This window comes from Oryctolagus cuniculus, chromosome X (assembly GCF_051225735.1).
Source record: "Oryctolagus cuniculus isolate XC-2025 breed Fujian yellow rabbit chromosome X, ASM5122573v1, whole genome shotgun sequence".
Taxonomy (NCBI): Eukaryota; Metazoa; Chordata; class Mammalia; order Lagomorpha; family Leporidae; genus Oryctolagus; species Oryctolagus cuniculus.
Genome location: NC_142888.1, coordinates 132,296,807 through 132,314,225, shown reverse-complemented (window position 1 = coordinate 132,314,225; position 17,419 = coordinate 132,296,807). Strand labels below are relative to the sequence as shown.

The 17,419-nt window shown below is 63.2% G+C and overlaps 2 protein-coding genes and 1 long non-coding RNA gene across 3 annotated transcripts; 2 read left to right on the top strand and 1 right to left on the bottom strand.

Moving 5' to 3' along the window:
- The first annotated feature begins 3,449 nt into the window (after nucleotides 1–3,449).
- Nucleotides 3,450–5,724, top strand: EMD (emerin). The gene is made up of 6 exons (NM_001171372.1): nucleotides 3,450–3,531; nucleotides 3,686–3,793; nucleotides 3,934–4,011; nucleotides 4,224–4,357; nucleotides 5,277–5,323; nucleotides 5,403–5,724. The coding sequence occupies exons 1-6, from the start codon at nucleotides 3,450–3,452 to the stop codon at nucleotides 5,722–5,724; spliced, it is 771 nt and encodes a 256-aa protein (NP_001164843.1).
- LOC149119772 (uncharacterized) lies at nucleotides 4,282–6,494 on the bottom strand. The gene is made up of 2 exons (XR_016228204.1): nucleotides 6,366–6,494; nucleotides 4,282–4,455 (listed from the first exon to the last, which is right to left on the bottom strand). It is a non-coding gene; the product is annotated as an uncharacterized LOC149119772 (long non-coding RNA).
- A 1,922-nt stretch (nucleotides 6,495–8,416) lies between these two features.
- Nucleotides 8,417–14,769, top strand: LOC149119771 (filamin-A-like). The gene is made up of 18 exons (XM_089324655.1): nucleotides 8,417–8,433; nucleotides 8,546–8,641; nucleotides 8,801–8,903; nucleotides 8,999–9,139; nucleotides 9,246–9,374; nucleotides 9,564–9,737; nucleotides 9,827–9,988; nucleotides 10,090–10,293; nucleotides 10,375–10,527; nucleotides 10,623–10,745; nucleotides 10,832–11,098; nucleotides 11,246–11,383; nucleotides 11,612–11,727; nucleotides 12,269–12,401; nucleotides 13,179–13,355; nucleotides 13,528–13,746; nucleotides 13,830–14,033; nucleotides 14,240–14,769. Exons 4-18 carry the CDS (start codon nucleotides 9,010–9,012, stop codon nucleotides 14,425–14,427), a joined length of 2,517 nt encoding a protein of 838 aa, XP_089180781.1. The 5' UTR covers nucleotides 8,417–8,433; nucleotides 8,546–8,641; nucleotides 8,801–8,903; nucleotides 8,999–9,009; the 3' UTR covers nucleotides 14,428–14,769.
- Nucleotides 14,770–17,419: the final 2,650 nt, after the last annotated feature.

The following is a 17,419-nucleotide window of genomic DNA, read 5'->3' as shown; positions in this document are numbered from 1 at the left end:
CCGAGAAAGCCTTAATTGGTAAAATCGCCCAGGAGCCAGGGGGCGGAGGGGAGGGGGAAGTGTGCGGGGGCGCGCCACGAGCACGATCTCCCCGGCAGCTTGGCGACGCCGCCCCCATCCCCACCCCCACCCCCGCCCCCACCCCCGATGAGCTCACCACCGAGTCAGGGCCGCCAGAGCCGGGCGGGGCCAGGGCTGGGGACAGGGGGTCTGCTGCACCCACGTCTAGGCTCAAGCACAACCACCCAGGATGGCCGAGTTTAGGGGAGCCAGGTGCTCCCCCAGCTGCAAAGGCCCAGCTCCAAGGCCACCTTCTACCAGGGTGCCACCAAATCACAGTCCCCAGTCTGGCGGTGAGGGGCTACAGGCCAACCCTAAGGCACCAATAGCCCTACATGGGCTGCACTGCCAACACCTGAGTCCTGTGGTGACCAAGCATCCTGGCTGCCACTGCTTTGGCCCGTAGCAGAGGCCAGGCGTGACGGGCAGCAGGGAGGTAGTGCAGTCCAGGAGCACACATAGGCACAGTCCCAAAGCCTGGGGGTGTGCACTGGGGTGCAGCCAAACAGCCAAGTGTCTGCGAGCCTAGTGGGCACAGCCACACCCTGGCGCTGCCAGACTCGGTCTTCCTCTTCTGCATGTCCATTTCCTGGTAGCTTCAGATTTAGTTGAAATGTCACTTCCTAGAGGGAGGCCGCATAAAGTAGTGTCATGTTAATATTTTGATCACAACTCCCAATGACCACACTTTACACCCTGAGGCAGTAAACACAGACTTCCCAGACCCAAGTAGCTGAAAGAAAGGTTTCCCGCAGTGAGACTTTCCCTGACTACACATTGGGGAGTATTCTAATTCTCTCTATTGACTCCATCAGAAAAGCGGAGGCGTGGGCGTCTGACCTACTGGTTGGGACTCTGAGTGGGCACCTCTGTGCTATACTGGAGTGCTTGGTGCAGACCCCAGGAGGTGGTGGTGGCTCAAGTGATTGGAGGGAAAAGGCAGCACAACCTGAGCAAGGGGTCCAAAGGTGGAGGGAGCCTGAAAGATGGGGCAGCAGCTTGGCCGCGTCTCAGGATGTCCATTGCATTTGATCCCTCTCTGCACTACGACCACTAGCCCCGACCCACCCCGCAGCACACACACACACTGCAAACACAAGTTCTGGGCCCTGCTTCTTCCAATCCGGGGGAATGAAGGTGTGTATCGTACCAGCTGCTTCCTGGTGAAGATCATAGTAAATTCAAGGTATTTTTTCTCCTGTTGAGGAAATGTTTTCATGCTGACAGTGTTTGCCTTATAGCTTTCAATTCTGCTTAGAAGCCATTCCCTGTGCTTGACGCTTTCTTAGTCTTGATTTAGAATCAGCCACTTCCAAGCTCCTTCCACACTGGCTACACCCTACTGTCTCCTCGCCTGCCCTTAGGGACCCCTGTATATGTGCTTCCCAGTCCCTCTGGGAACTCTGAAGCTGGGTCATGGCCGTCCAGGTCATCAACTCAAGGACCAGGTGGCTGGTGCCGAGCCTCTCCACACTGTTAGGTAATGGTTTACCTAACTTCTAGTGGCCTGGGACAGAGCTGCGCTACCATGGGACTGGATGAGGCTTTAGGTACACATGGGGTGGGTACAGGGGACCACCACCTTCAGCTTCCTGGTGCTACTTGTGGCGAGGCCTCCGAGTGGGGCAATAAGGCAGGTGCCCTGGGGAGGGGGGGTGTTACTTAGGGAGAAGGCAAACCTAGAATTCCTTGACCTCATAAGGAAAGAGCTGGGATCCCAATGGGGAGGGGTGGTGGCGGAAGGGGGGGAACTGAGCAAGCACTCTGTACACACAGGCCTCCGGGAGAGGGGCCAGCACTGCAGAAGAAGGCTTGGAGAGGTGCTGGGCAAGCGGGCCTTGGCCAAAACTAAAAACTCCAGGAGGCAGCTTCATAGCTGCAAATAGTTCAAACTGTCATCTCTCCTGCCTTTTCCTGCCATGCACACTGTCTTTGGGAATGCACACAACTTCTCCCACATTGCTGGGAACAGACTGGGCCAGGTCTTTATTCTAGAATCTGGCAAACGGAAACCCCTCTTCCTTAGGGTTTTTGTCTACGGTCAAAGGGCCTCGTCTCTTCCACATTCTTCCCTGGTCTGTCTGTCCCCATTCTGTGTGAGCAATCTTCCTCAGAGAACTGGCCTGTGACCATCACCAGTTTGGGCCCTTCAGCCTGGAGCTGATCAGAGCCCTCGCACTTTCTTGTCACCAGCTAACATCTGTGAGGCCAGGACGGCACCTCATCTCTTCATGCACCCACTTCTGTCACTTCCTTTCGACTCCCCAACGGGACAGCCCTCTTCTGATTAAGACCCTTGCCAACCCAGCCACAGTACAGGAACCTGAGCAAGCCTTGGCAGTCTCTCACGGCTCACCAGGCTCCTCTGCCCCTGCCCGGCCCCCTCTTGGTCACTGGGCTCAGGGCCATTCCGACTGGAGCCCCCTTCCCTTCCACCCAGTACCCCGGGTTGACAGTAGGGTGGGCTGGGAGGGCACACTCCCTCTCCGAAGCGCGCTCTGCCCGTGCCCGCTGGAACGGCCCGCCGGGCCCCTTCGAAGGCTGTTTGCTCCAGGAGTGCCCGCGTCCTCCTGGCCCAGTGCCCCATTTCCTCCCGGGTGGAGGGCGGGAGGAGCAAGGGAAGGAGGGAGGGAGGCGATGGGAACCGATGGGCGCAGGTGCGCAGGCGAGGGCCGGTGCAGGTCAGCGAGGCCGGCCTGGGCCAGGGGGTCCGCGTAGCGCACCCAAAGCGTAGGCAGCAGTGGCTGGCCCGAGAGCGGCGCTGTGCAAAGGGTGGCTCCTTCCCGCTGCTGCGGGAGAACCCTCGGCCTGGGATCCCGGGAAAAGGGGGACGACGAGTGCAGGCGCAGGGATGTGGCAAGAGTCAACCGGCCCGAACCACCGCAAAGACACCCACGCCGCCGGCTCCCTAGCTCCCACGTTCTGGCCGGTTTCTACCGGTTCGGGTCGCATAGGCTCCGCCCCTCCCGCGAGTCTAGCTCAGAAGCGCCTGCGTGTGACGTCTTGGCGTGCCCGTCCAGCCCCTTTTCTCGAGCGTGCAGCCCCGCCCACTCCCACGGCCTGAGTAGTCTGAGCCACTTTGGCTCCCACACAGGCCCCGCCCCTCTTCCGCCACAAACCAATCTCGCACGTTTTTGAAATACGAGCTCGCCAGGCCCGCCCCGCCCGCTCCCACAGCTAGACCGGTCCGTGCCGGCTTCTCCTTGTGGTTTGGCTCCGCCCCGCGCAGCGCGCGCAGCCTGCGGAGCCCGCGGCCATGACGGGAGCGTGACGCAGACGTGACGCAAGCGCGGCCGCTCCCGAGCCCTGCGAGGCAGTGGTGTTGCTTGGCCTGTGTCGCCAGGCCCGGGCTGCCCCCAGCCCTTCGCCACCTGCCGGCCGCGCCCGCGATGGACGACTACGCGGTCCTGTCGGACACCGAGCTGGCCGCCGTGCTGCGCCAGTACAACATTCCGCACGGGCCAGTCGTGGGTACGCGGGAGCGGGCGGGACGCCTCCCGGGACTCGCTCTCCCGCGCGCCGTCTCGCAGCCCCCCGGTACCCCCCGCCTGCGTCCCCTACCCAGATTCCCTCCCTGGGCTCGCAGCCCACGACCCTGACCGCCCCGCGCCCGCTGTCTGGTCAGGCTCCACTCGCAAGCTCTACGAAAAGAAAATCTTCGAGTACGAGACCCAGAGGCGGAGGCTCTCCCCACCCAACTCGTCTGCTTCCTCGTTCTCCTATCGGTTCTCGGGTGAGCAGCTGGCTGCCGGTGGTGACAGGGAGGGTGGGATTTCGAGGGTGTGGCGTGGGGGGTGGGTTGCTAGCCGAGAGAGGCACTGCGAAGAAGGGAGGGAAGCCTGGGGGAAAATGGTCTCGTCCCCCCCAATTCAGACTTGGATTCGGCATCTGTGGACTCGGATAAGTACGACCTGCCCAAGAAAGAGGACGCCTTACTTTACCAGAGCAAGGGTAAGGCAAGGAATTGACACCCTTAACACCATCACCCCAACACCTTCACCCACCCTGTCCCGGACCGTGGGCGTAGGGAAAACCTGAGGCCTCGACTCCCCACCAGCCTCAGCGACCTGAGAGGGGCCCCAAAAACGCTGTTTAAATAAGGGTCCCTGGAGCAGCTGGGGAACACGGGTCTGCCCTCTGCTACCAGTGCTCCCTTTTTCAAGGCTATAATGATGACTACTACGAGGAGAGTTACTTGAGCACCAGGACTTACGGGGAGCCCGAGTCTGTGGGCACATCCAAAGGCTTCCGGCAACCCGGGACTTCGCTTTCTGATGCTGACACCTCCCACCACCAGGTGAGCTGCCGTCGGGCACCTCATATCCGGGGGCAGCTTGAAGGGATGACAGCTGGGTTTGGGTAAATCCCGGCATCACTGGGTACAAATGCTAGCTCCTAGGTTTCCAGAGAGAGTTAGGATGAGTTAGGACTTTGCTACGGGGCGTGTCAAGAGTATTTGACTAGAGCACACAGGATGTGGCCTGCACCCTGGTCAGGATCTGAAGTTCCAACTCAGAATCCAGGGGGAGAAAAGAGGGTTCTGGGGTCAGTGCTGTGGCACAGCAGGTTAAGCTACCGCCTGCAGTGCCAGCATCCCATGTGCATCCAGGTTGGAGTCCTGGCTGCTCCACTTCTGATCCAGCTCCCTGCTACTGTGCCTGGGAAAGCAGTGGGGGATGGTGTGAGTACTTGGGCTCCTGCCACTCCCATGGGAGACCTGGATGGAATTCCAGGCTCCTGGCTTCAGCCTGGCTCAGCCCTGGCCATTGTGGCCATTTGGGGAGTTAACCAACAGGTGGAAGATCTCTCCCTCTCTAACTCTGCCTTTCAAATAAATAAGTAGAATCTTAAAAAAAAAAAAATGTTTATTTTCATCTGCTTGAAACCAGAGCAACAGGAAGACAAAAAGAGAAAGTGAGGTCTTCCATCCCCTGGTTAATGTCCTAAATGCCCAGGATGGGGGCCATGGCAAAGCCAGGAGCCCAGAACTCCATCTAGGTTTTCCACAGGGGTAACAGGGGACCAGAAGCAAACCAGCCAAAACTTGAACTGGCACTCCGTATGGGATATGGGCACCCTAACTGGCAACCAAACCTGCCACGCCACAATGCCTGCCCTGTCTCTGGCCTTTAAGCAATGGTTAGAGTGGGCTGAGTAATACGACAGGCTGTGCTGACCCTGCTGGCCAGTCCCGTCACCTCGATTCTGGTCTGCAGGTGCGCAGTGACCATCTTTTCTCTTCTGAAGAGGAGGACAAGGACAGGTGAGTAGTGGGAAGGCCCTGGGAGCAGTGATTCTGGGCCTAGCTCTCCTGGCTCACCTGCTCCCCTCTTTTGCATTAGGGAACGCTCCACATATGGCCGTGACAGTGCCTACCAGAGCATCGCACACTACCGCCCTGTTTCCAACGTCTCCAGGAGTTCCTTGGGCCTGTCCTATTACCCTGCATCCTCCTCTTCTGTGGCCTCTTCGCCTTCTCCATCATGGCTCGCCCGCCGTGCCATCCGACCAGAAAAGCAGGCCCCTGCAGCTGGTCTGGGTCAGGACCGCCAGGTCCCACTCTGGGGCCAGCTGCTGCTTTTCCTGGTCTTTGCTGCCTTCCTGCTCTTTGTTTACTATTCCTTGCAGGCAGAGGAAGGCAACCCCTTCTGGATGGATCCCTGAGGGTCTTGATTTCAGAGCCAGCTCTTTGAAGTCCTGGCTGTCTGCCTTAGTGCAGTGTGTGCTGGGGGTGGGGGTGGGGGCTTTTCTGTGTGTTCTAGCTTTGGGGGCTGGGCCTAGCCCTGAGCAGTGCTTGCTCCCCCTGCCTGCTCCCACCAGGGAGGCAGCAGACTCGGGCCCTTCACGTTCTGGTAGGCCTGGGCGTGCCTTCCTCTGGAGCCTCCTGGCCCTGCTTGCCTCTGACCCTTAGGGCCTGGGAGGGCAAGACTTCACTCCTTCAGAGATGTTGTCATGTGCTCATGCATGCCTCCTGTTCGTTGTCACCTTTTTGAGGTTAACCAAGGGCCACCTTGACTTTGTTTTCGTGGACGCAATAAAGACCGTTTATTTTTAATGTGTTGGCTCTTCCTGCTGGGGGAGAGGCTGGCTGCCATGCTTTGGGGTCTCTGGGTCTTAAGGTTTTTTAAGGATTGTCACCTGGCTTTATTGATTCTGTGGTTTTGCTTTGGTCTTGGCATAGGAATCAAATGCTACCACTGACTAGGTTCATGTGTTGTTTGGGGGTTTATTCCCTGACTCCCCAAAGCACTGGTAACTACTTACGAAAAGAACTGTGATAACAACAAGGGGTCTGGAGAACCCACCTGGAAATGCAGGTGAGGCTGCAGGCACAGTGTGGTTTGCAAGCGCTCCCATCAGGAAAGGTTGAAACGAACTTCAGCTTCCAAGGGCATTAGGATAGAACGTAAACAAGCCATCTTGGTGGTGGGTCTGGAAGGTCGTTCCTCAGCTCACCTTCCAACCTTTCAGCTCTTGTTATATATTTCATAATCTTTACATGTATTTTTTAAAAGGGGGTGCTAAAGAGACTCAGGATAGAATGACTGGCAATACCTGGCACACCTGGCTTTCTGCTGCCTGCAAAGGGTGGAAAAGCACAGGGCAGGGCGGGCATCCTACCCCAGGTAGGAGGCAGAGGCCCAGTAAGGGCTAGGGCCTTGGCATTGGTCCCTTTTGCATCCCATCTACCCCCCACTGCAGGCTGTGGGACTCAACCTGGTCTCATTTTGTGCAGTGCCTGTGTGGTGCCCGTACATGCACCTTGGGCTCCCGAGCCCCAGGGACTCTTGCTTGGCTATGGCCACATTGTGACTGTGTGGCGTGGCTGGGCTTTGGACACCTCCCACACGCTCCTGACCATTTCTGTGCTGCAACTCAGCTTCTCCCCACATGGTTGGTGATCCTAAAAAGTAACACATGGTTTTTCTACACTGAAGATAGGCAGAAAAGAATGAGTCACTTCTAATTTTCTTAACCACACAGCCTCAGCCTCCCTGGTCTGACTCCCAAGTCCCCAGCATCTGGCTTGTCCCTCACCCCCCAGCCCCTTGTTGTATGGACTCCTCAGGCCCTGCAGGAGGGCAGAAACCCAGACAGATGGTCCACCGTGGGTGGTGGGCTTGGGTAGGTGGACAGTAGGCACCTAATGATATCAGTAAGCCTCATCATGGGGTAGCAGAACAAACAGGCCCACACCAGGACTTGAGAAGGATGCAGTAGCAAGCTCCTGCCTGAACAGCCAGTCGGAAGTCACACGAGAGGGCTTGTTCCACCAGTCAGCATGCACTGCGTGGGAGCCTGCCAGGGCCTGGGGCAGAGAGGTAAGCAGAGCCTAGCAGGAAAGCACATGGGGCTTGTGCTGGCGAGCACGATACCAGAAAGTTCTGAGTAGCATATGGTGTGGAAGAGACAAGAGACAGCATGAGAGGAAGGAGACGGAAGAACGTTTGGGACAAAACAGCCATCTAGGCCCCAGTGAAAGTGCGGAGGATGGCCGCAACTTGTTGGGTGTGCCTGGCAATCACTATGCTGTCTGGCATGAGGGAAGGAAGGAAAGAGCTGCCAGGCATGTGAGAGTCTGCTCTTTTCCTTCATTTTGCAAGTGCCCCCAGGTCTCCCCATTCATAGCCTAGGACAAGATAAAATTCCTGGTTCTGGCTCCCTAGGGCTCCACTCCAGACACCCTGTGAGCACCCCTTACCCTCCTGAGACCTGCCACTTGGGCTTGGCTGCCACTGTCCAGGGCTCTATGAGCCTTGGGGCACTTCTGCCCTGTCTATGTCCCTAAGGGCTCTGCAATCCTCGACCCTGTGCTCTACCCAATCCTCAAGGCTCTGGGCCACACAGAGACACCTGACTGAGAAATCACCCAAGCACTCTGGGTACCCCAAGCATAAGGCTGAGGGAAGCTCTGTGGTTCTCATGGGGAAATCAAGGTCTCCAGGCCTCCAGGTAAATGTTCTCTGAGGCTCTAAAGAGCTACAGTGACCTCTCAACGCTCCAAAGGACTCGGGGCTCGCCTCTTTCAGCTGCTGAAGCCTCCAGGACCCCCGCTCCCAAGGGCGCAGCTACAACCCTACCCACATTCTACAGGGCTCCAGTGTTGCAGGGGGGTGCAGAGGGGCAGCAGCCGCTTCAGGCACTGTCTCCAGTACCAGTTCTCTCCCTCCACGGCTGGCACCCAGGAGCCACCACACCACTGGCCACACGCACTACAGCACCCCCAAGATGGGGAGGAAATCAGACAGCAGAGGCAGGACATCAGGTGACACCTGAGGGAGGAAGGTCCTAAATCACGAGATGAGCCGAAAACCTCAACTGACTGGATCTTGGAACGGTGTACCCACATATAACAGCCCCTTCCAAGTGACGGTAAGGAGGGCCCGGGGGCAGGATGCAGGGGGCTCTTGACAGGTCCAGCCTGGCCCGTCCCCCAGGGCCCCGCTGCGACAACAGACTCTCCAGCTCCCGCTCTGCTCCACAGGCTCTGGCTGGGGAACAGCCCGCGGCACAGCCCCCGTTACGGCCTCAGCAGCTGGCCCCACAGTACACCTATGCCCAGGGTGGCCAGCAGACCTGGGTACGGCAGGGCTCACCACCTCGCGGATCGCCCGGCCCAAGGAGATGCTCAGGGCTGGTGGGCAGGGAGTCCCATGGGCCCCGGCCGCTCTGCCACCTGCGAGGAGGGACCCCCACGTGCCCCCACAGCCACTTACCTGGGCCCCGTGTCTCCATGCAGGCCCCAGAGAGGCCCCTGGTGGGTGTCAACGGGCTGGACGTGACCAGCCTGAGGCCCTTTGACCTCGTCATCCCCTTCACCATCAAGAAGGGCGAGATCACCGGTGAGCGTGAGGCGGGAAGGAGCGCGGGAGCCCGGGCGGCCGGGGCGAGCCACTGGGCGGCCCTGACCCAGCTCCGCTGCCCCGCTGCCCCGCAGGGGAGGTCCGCATGCCCTCAGGCAAGGTGGCACAGCCCTCCATCACTGACAACAAGGACGGCACCGTGACCGTGCGCTATGCGCCCAGCGAGGCTGGCCTGCACGAGATGGACATCCGCTACGACAACATGCACATCCCAGGTGGGCCACCCTGCCTCTGGCCGGCCGCTGCCACCGCCATCTCGCAGAGAGGTGGGGGTGGAGGCACATGAGGCTGCCGTTTGACACGGCCCCCTTCCCGCCTCAGGGAGCCCCCTGCAGTTCTACGTGGATTACGTCAACTGCGGCCACGTCACTGCCTACGGGCCCGGCCTCAGTCACGGAGTGGTCAACAAGCCCGCCACGTTCACCGTCAACACCAAAGACGCGGGAGAAGGTGAGCGGCGCGTGCTGGGCATCCGGGACCTCCCCACTGGGGCGGCTGAGGGCTGAACGTGGGCGGGGTCCCTAACGGGGTAGCCCCGCCTGCCGGCCCCGCCCCGCCCCACCAGCGGGGCTCCTCCTCAGCAGGCGTGGCGGCGTGTCCCCGGGCACGGTGCCCACCCTCACCCGCACCTCTGGCCAGGGGGCTTGTCGCTGGCCATCGAGGGGCCTTCCAAAGCGGAAATCAGCTGTACGGACAACCAGGACGGGACGTGCAGCGTCTCCTACCTGCCCGTGCTGCCCGGCGACTACAGCATCCTGGTCAAGTACAACGAGCAGCACATCCCAGGCAGCCCCTTCACCGCCAGGGTCACAGGTGGGTGGCACTGGGAGCGGGGGTGGGCGTGCTCTCCCCTTGCGGCCCGAGGCGCGGTGACGGATGGCCGCCCCCCGCCGCCCCCGCAGGTGACGACTCCATGCGGATGTCCCACCTGAAGGTGGGCTCTGCGGCCGACATCCCCATCAACATCTCGGAGACGGACCTCAGCCTGTTGACGGCCACCGTGGTGCCGCCCTCGGGCAGGGAGGAGCCCTGCCTGCTGAAGCGGCTGCGGAACGGCCACGTGGGTGAGAGGCTGAGGGGACTGCGGAGGAAGAGCGGCTGTGTGGGCGGGCGTGGGTGGGGGTGTCCGCGCCCGCCCCCGCTGACAGCCCCGCCCCGTGCCCAGGGATCTCATTCGTGCCCAAGGAGACAGGGGAGCACCTGGTGCACGTGAAGAAGAACGGGCAGCACGTGGCAAGCAGCCCCATCCCGGTGGTGATCAGCCAGTCGGAGATCGGGGATGCCAGCCGCGTGCGCGTGTCCGGCCAGGGCCTCCACGAGGGCCGCACCTTTGAGCCCGCGGAGTTTATCATCGACACTCGAGACGCAGGTAGGTGGCGGAGGCGGGCCCGCGGGGGCGGGGGACGTGGGTGGCGCTGGGCAGCCTGGCTCAGGGCTGTCCATCGCCCAGGCTACGGGGGGCTCAGCCTGTCCATCGAGGGTCCCAGCAAGGTGGACATCAACACGGAAGACCTGGAAGACGGCACGTGTAGGGTCACCTACTGCCCCACGGAACCCGGCAATTACATCATCAACATCAAGTTCGCTGACCAGCATGTGCCTGGTAGGTGTGGTGACAGTGCAGCCCCGCCCTCCCCCCAGCCCTACCGCACCCGGGTGTAACCCGCGCGGGGCATGGGCCGCACTCTCTCCCTGCAGGCAGCCCCTTCTCCGTGAAAGTGACAGGCGAGGGCCGGGTGAAAGAGAGCATCACACGCAGGCGGCGGGCCCCCTCGGTGGCCAACGTTGGCAGTCACTGCGACCTCAGCCTCAAGATCCCTGGTAGGGGCTGTGGGGAGCCAGGGAGGGCTGCTGGGAGCAGGTGGGGGCACAGACCTCCTACCCACCGGGCCACCTCCTCCCTGCAGAAATCAGCATCCAGGACATGACCGCACAGGTGACCAGCCCCTCGGGCAAGAGCCACGAGGCCGAGATCGTGGAAGGCGAGAACCACACCTACTGTATCCGCTTTGTGCCTGCTGAGATGGGCACGCACACAGTCAGTGTCAAGTACAAGGGCCAGCACGTGCCTGGAAGCCCCTTCCAGTTCACCGTGGGGCCCCTGGGGGAAGGAGGAGCCCACAAGGTTCGTGCTGGGGGCCCTGGCCTGGAGAGGGCTGAAGCCGGAGTGCCAGGTAGGCCCGCTTGCCCACCCAGCTCTTGCTCTTCTGGGTGCCCGGGGGCAGTGGGGGGGAGGCTGCCGGCAGCCACGCCATCGGGGCCATGGCGAGGGGCTGAGGGCAGAGGCGCAACCCTCCAGGAGGAAATACCGCTCTCCACAGCCGAATTCAGCATCTGGACCAGGGAAGCTGGCGCCGGGGGCCTGGCCATCGCCGTCGAGGGCCCCAGCAAGGCCGAGATCTCCTTTGAGGACCGCAAGGACGGCTCATGTGGTGTGGCCTACGTGGTCCAGGAGCCAGGTACCGGGGGCCTGGCCGGGGCTGGAGCAGGTCCTCAGGGAGGGAGCCGGGGTTGTCTTCCCCACCACCCTGGGGCCCCCACCACCCTCCACCTGCCTCGAAGCCTCAGAACGCCCCGCCCCGGGCTGTTGGTGGGGCAGGCAGGAGGCCCAGCCTCCGAGGAGCCAGACCTCCCATCGTGCCTGGCCTGGGCTGGCCCAGGATAGCCTCGTGTCCTCTCCCTGCCAGGTGACTACGAGGTGTCGGTCAAGTTCAACGAGGAGCACATCCCTGACAGTCCTTTCGTGGTGCCTGTGGCTTCTCCGTCCGGCGATGCCCGCCGCCTTACTGTTTCTAGTCTTCAGGTGAGGCACTGAGAGAAACTGGCCACCTGGGGCTCCTGGGCCCGGCCAGACCAGAGGCACCGCGAAGCACAGGCCAGGGTTCTGTGCCCAGTAACCCAGCCGGCCCAGCTCTGGGCCCCGGGCCCCTGCTCTGGCCGGGTCCAACCCGCACTTGGGGTTGGCAGGAAGCACCCTGCCCACCGCGTGGAGTTTTTCTCGTGTCTCAGGTCTAAAGGCTTTGAACAGGAGCCTGTGCCCCTTGAGCACCAGGGCTGAGGTTTAAAGAGGGAAAGCCTGCCAGGGTGGGGCCACTGTCCTTCCAGCTGTGGGGGCCCTGTGACTTCAGGGGTCTGGGCGGTGGGGGAGGGGGAGGGGTAGCGTGGTGGGGGAACCTATGTCTGAAGCTTGCTGCCCCTAGCATATCAGTGGCTCTCCCTCTTTAAACCAAGTTGGACGCCAGATGGGTAAGTGTGAGCCCTGGGGCCTCCCAACTCTGGGGCCATGTACCGGCCCCGTGCCCGGTCCCCGCCACCCCATCTAACCTCGTCTGCTGTGCTTCCAGGAGTCAGGGCTAAAGGTCAACCAGCCAGCCTCTTTTGCAGTCAGCCTGAACGGGGCCAAGGGGGCGATTGATGCCAAGGTGCACAGCCCCTCGGGAGCCCTGGAGGAGTGCTATGTCACAGAGATTGACCAAGGTGAGGCCCTGTCCCTGTCCGGCCACCCGGCCACCTACCTGCACGGGCCCCAGCGGGGGCAGCGGGCCTCCCCAAAGCCCGGCCAGCCGGCTGGAAGCAGGCTGAGAGTACGTGAGGAAGGTACAGACTTTCTGTTGGCGCCCAGCACGGGGCCCCCCGACGGCTGCAGGGCCCCCTCGATCAGGGGACAGGGGAGCCCTCCCCGACCGGTGGCCCAAGGCCTCGGCCATGAGCTCGCCAGCCACGGCCACTGGGAAGAAGGCCTTTCGTGGGGCAGCGCGACGCGGTGTGTCTGCAGAGGGACGGCCCCCAGTGTAGCCACAGGGCTGCCGGGCCCTTCGCCAGGCGCATGGCACCTGCAGTAGGCTCAAGCACACCAGTGTCACCGCGCAGTCCTGCCCCTTGCCGGCTGCCTGACCCGAAGCAAGTTCCGGCCCGTCCATGAGCCCCGGTTCACGGGCGGGGAGTGTGGCACTCACGGTAGCCGTTCAGGGGAGGCCGGCCGTGAGATGAGGCGGCTGTTTGGCCGGTGGACGATTTCCGTGCCTCTGAGCCTCGATGGCAGGCTGCTTGGGTGTCTAGAGCCTCCGCCCTCAGCCTTCTGCAGGTGTGTGCTGCCGGGTGTGGGCGCCCAGCAGGGCCCCAGAGGAAGCGGAGGGGACGCGGGCTAAGGGTGTGGGGGGAGGACGGGGCAGGCCAGGACCGAGGCTGTCCTCTCGGAGGCTACATGCTGGTGACAGAACCCCCAGGCCCGCAGCGTGCCCTTCTGCTCCTCAGATAAGTATGCCGTGCGCTTCATCCCACGGGAGAATGGGATCTACCTGATTGACGTCAAGTTCAACGGCACCCACATCCCTGGAAGCCCCTTCAAGATCCGAGTGGGGGAGCCTGGGCACGGAGGGGACCCAGGCATGGTGTCCGCCTACGGAGCGGGCCTGGAAGGCGGCGTCACAGGTGGGTCCTCGGCTGCAGCTCTGGGCGTGGCTGAGGCTGCCAGGGCCGAGCTCCCGGCGACGTCTGGGGTGGACGGCCGGGGTGGGGGGACAGCACAGGCCCGGCAGCTGGGGGCGGGACAGGACGGGGTCACCAGGCCGGGCCGGCTCTGCCTGACCTCCCGTGCTCACAGGGAGCCCGGCTGAGTTTATTGTGAACACGACCAACGCGGGAGCCGGTGCCCTCTCGGTGACCATCGACGGGCCCTCCAAGGTGAAGATGGATTGCCAGGAGTGCCCCGAGGGCTACCGCGTCACCTACACTCCCATGGCGCCCGGCAGCTACCTCATCTCCATCAAGTACGGCGGGCCCTACCACATTGGGGGCAGCCCCTTCAAGGCCAAAGTCACAGGTGAGCCTACGGCCAGGCTGCTGGTGGCCACCCGACGCCAGGCGCTCGCACCCCCTCTCAGCCCCACCCGCTGTGCCCTGCAGGCCCCCGTCTCGTCAGCAACCACAGCCTCCACGAGACGTCCTCAGTGTTTGTGGACTCCCTGACCAAGGCCACGGGCGCCCCCCAGCACGCCGCCGCGGGCCCAGGCCTTGCCGATGCCAGCAAAGTGGTGGCCAAGGGCCTGGGGCTGAGCAAGGCCTACGCAGGCCAGAAGAGCAGCTTCACGGTGGACTGCAGCAAAGCAGGTGGGCAGCTGGGGCCGCCCCGGCCTCCCCGAGGACACGGGACGGCCAGCCCCGGGCCCCCGCCTTCTCTACCCTCAGGAGAGGAAAGGGCTGGCCGGGAGCAGCGGCTGGAGCGGCCCCTGCCACTCAGGCAGGGAGGGAGACGGGGAGGAGGGCTGGGCGCGGTCAGCAGCGGGGCCCGTGACCGAGGCCCGTCCCTACCTCAGGCAACAACATGCTGCTGGTCGGGGTTCACGGCCCGAGGACGCCCTGCGAGGAGATCCTGGTGAAGCACGTGGGCAGCCGGCTCTACAGCGTCTCCTACCTGCTCAAGGACAAGGGGGAGTACACGCTGGTGGTCAAGTGGGGCGACGAGCACATCCCGGGCAGCCCCTACCGCGTCCTGGTGCCCTGAGCCCGGTGCCCCCGCCGGCCAGCGCCGCCAGGACGAGAAGTGCCCCCACCCACGCCTGCTCTCCTGCCCGAGCAGCCCCCGGCCCCTCCCCCAGGCTCTCCCCGTCCCCCCGCCCAGCCCTCCGGCCTGCCCCGGCCACCCTGTCACTGCAGTGGCCCCTGCCCCGCGCTGCGCTCACCTGCCTCCCCGGCTGGCCTCTTGGCTTTCACTTGGGCAGAGGGAGCCGATCGGTGGCGCCGCCTGTCTTCTTGGGTTCCGGGAGGGGAGGGCGTAGGGGTCCTGGCCACGACCGCCCACTAGTCTTCTTCCCCAGCCAAGAGGAATAAAGTTTTGCTTCCATTCTCCCATGCGTGGCTGTGGCTTTCTTGGAGCCGGCGGCTGGGAAGGGGCTTGGGCCAAGGCCAACCTGCCAAGCGCGCCAGCAGGGCAGGCGTGTGGCCCGGCCCAGGCTGCTGGGTCTCTGTGTGGCCCCTCCTGGTGCCCAGGACCTCCTGCTCCTGCACAGCCCCTGACTCCAGGAAGCCCTGTCTGCCTGCATGGAGACCCAGGTAGAGGGCAGAGCTGGAGCACCCCCAGAGAGAGGCCTAGGGAGAGAACAGGCTGCTGGGGGCCGGGGGCTGGGTGCTGGGCAGGGTGGGGACGGGGAAGGCTCCCTGCTGGAGTTGAAGACCTGTGGGGCCCCCTGAGCAGTCCCTGGACTCATAGCAGGCTGTGGGCCTGTCCCAGACGCTCAGAAGGGGCAGTCGTGAGGCCCCTGCCCCAAGGGGCTGGCTGTGGGGCTCATGGCCCCAGTGAACCAGTGACAAAGGACCCACTCTGGGGAAGCAGCCTCATCCCTCCCCCTCCACTCTCTCTCTCTCTCTCTCTCTCTCTGTCTCTCTCTCACAGACACACACACGCACACACACACACGCACGCACACGCACACAGCAGGAGGCCCTCGGCCCAACCCCCTCTTGCCTTCAGTGCACGGGGGCCCTCAGCCCCTGGCTCAACAGCCGCCTCTGCTTGCCCTGCCACGGGCTCCCACTCCCGCTCAGGCCACCTCCTGCCCTGAGAATGCACCCCAGATGCACAATGGCCAAGTCCTCCTGCAGGCAGGAGCCAGGAATCAGGGTTCCGGGCTCCAAGGTCGGCTCTGGGGTCAGCTCCTCCTCCTCCTCCCCCGCAGCCGGCCCCCTCGTCATGCCCCTTGCAGCCTTGGGTGGTCAGGAGCTGCACAGAGCAGGGGACAGAGAGGACCAGGCTCTGGACACACGGGCCAACCCCGGGCCTCAGCGAGGGCTCCCACCTCACCTCGCTGTCCCCGTGTTGCCAGGGAGGAGCCACACAGCCTGCCCTCACCTGTCCATCTGTCCGTCCTGGGCTGAACTGTTGCCTTAGGCTGGGCCGGCCTGTCCCAGGAAGACCCGGTTGGTCCCAGCCCGAGCTGCAGGCAGACACAGCTGGATCCAGGCTCCCTCCGCCTCACCAGGCACCCAGCCGTTGCTAGGCTGCCGAGAAGGGGGGCACATTCCGGAAGCCCCTGAAGCTTCCCAGCTGGTACAGGGTGGGGGCGCAGGGCCAGGTCCTGAGGGCTCCTGAGGCTTTGCCCTCTCCTCATGACGCACCCAGGACTCTGCACCCTGGGGCACCCATGTCCTGTCCTGTCTCACCTGAGCCCCCTGCCCTCACCTAAAGGGGACATCCTGCCCCACATCTTCCCTGGCAGGACCCCTCACCTCACACTGCCCCGGGGAGGGGGGAACAGCCTCAGAGCTGAGTCCGGCCAAGCACCTGCCCCCGTCCCCTTCCTGCCCATAACACCCAGGTACCCAGGAGACCATGGGGCTTTGAGGGAAGAGGATGCCAACGTGGTGGGAGTGAGGGGGTGGTAGGAGCCAGGCCCAAGGGGTACCCTGGCAGAGGCTGCAGGACAGACCAAGTGAGGAGCTGGAGGCTACCAGGGAGTGGGCCAGGACGGGGTGACACTGGGACCTCGCCCTGGCCAGGGGCCTGCAGGCGAGGCTGGGACCCAGGCGAGGAGCACTGCAGTGTCTCCCACCCAGAGCTGCGGGGTGCGGGCTCAGTCCCACCTGGCCCCTCAAGGACCACCAGGTGGCCAGACCAAAGGGAGGTCCCCGCACCCCACCTCCCTGGTCTGGCCACACCTCGCCCACTGAGACCAGGGAGAGGATGGGCCGGTCGTCCCAGTGGGGAGCACTGCTCCCAAACTGGAAATTCAGCCTGCACCGAGTCCCAGGACCATGGGCAGGCAGTAGGGCCCCACTGCCCTCCCTCTGCACTGCCACCCCACTGCCTACATCCCAACCTCCCCATAGCCCCGTTCCCCTGACCCCACGGTGCTGGAAGGAGACCCAGGTGAGGAGAGGGGCCAGAGGCCCCTAGAGAGAGGTCCCACACACCCTGCAGGGTAGGAGCCCCAGCCACTGCAATCAGTGGTACCGGGCGCCCAGCACAGGAGACATGGGGCTCAGGGTACCTGCTCCCCAGACACGGCCTGCCACCCACTTACACCCAGGGCAGAGCGCTCACCAGCCAGGGCCCCCAGCCCTAGGTGACTGCAGCCAGAGGTGTGCGCAGGCCCCCAGGCAGCACTGTCAAAGCTGAAGAGAGTCCGTGGCGCACCGAGCCCTCAGGTCATCAGGTATTCCCGAGGGCAGGGCCAGCATCCTTAGAGTGGAGGCCCCGACTGGGCACAGCTGGGGAGGCCCTGGGGGCAAAGCAGCACAGGGCTGTGGAGGCCTGGCCTGGGCCCTCAGGGACAGGGCTACCCTGCCCTTCTTGGGCTCCCCCGCTCCCCCACTGGATCTGAGCTGTGCTCAGAGGGAGAGGCAGAGAATGCACAGCGAGTCCACCAGGCCTGAGCGAAGGCACAGGATTCCTAGGGCCCCTGGGTCAGACACACGGGTGCTGGCCATCCACCCCTAGGTGCCAACACACTGCTGGAGGGGAGGCCCAGCCACCTGCTCTCCTGCGGCTCCAGAGCTGG

What these genes read in the sequence shown, in the direction of transcription:
- EMD (NM_001171372.1), top strand. Translation starts at nt 3,450, where the DNA reads ATGGACGACTACGCGGTCCTGTCGGACACCGAGCTGGCCGCCGTGCTG. An exon ending in CTTACTTTACCAGAGCAAGG is followed by an intron (nt 4,012 to 4,223) that starts GTAAGGCAAGGA and finishes CCCTTTTTCAAG; the next exon opens with GCTATAATGATGACTACTAC. An exon ending in GAAGAGGAGGACAAGGACAG is followed by an intron (nt 5,324 to 5,402) that starts GTGAGTAGTGGG and finishes CTTTTGCATTAG; the next exon opens with GGAACGCTCCACATATGGCC.
- LOC149119771 (XM_089324655.1), top strand. Translation starts at nt 9,010, where the DNA reads ATGCCCTCAGGCAAGGTGGCACAGCCCTCCATCACTGACAACAAGGAC. An exon ending in CGACAACATGCACATCCCAG is followed by an intron (nt 9,140 to 9,245) that starts GTGGGCCACCCT and finishes TTCCCGCCTCAG; the next exon opens with GGAGCCCCCTGCAGTTCTAC. An exon ending in TTACTGTTTCTAGTCTTCAG is followed by an intron (nt 11,728 to 12,268) that starts GTGAGGCACTGA and finishes CTGTGCTTCCAG; the next exon opens with GAGTCAGGGCTAAAGGTCAA.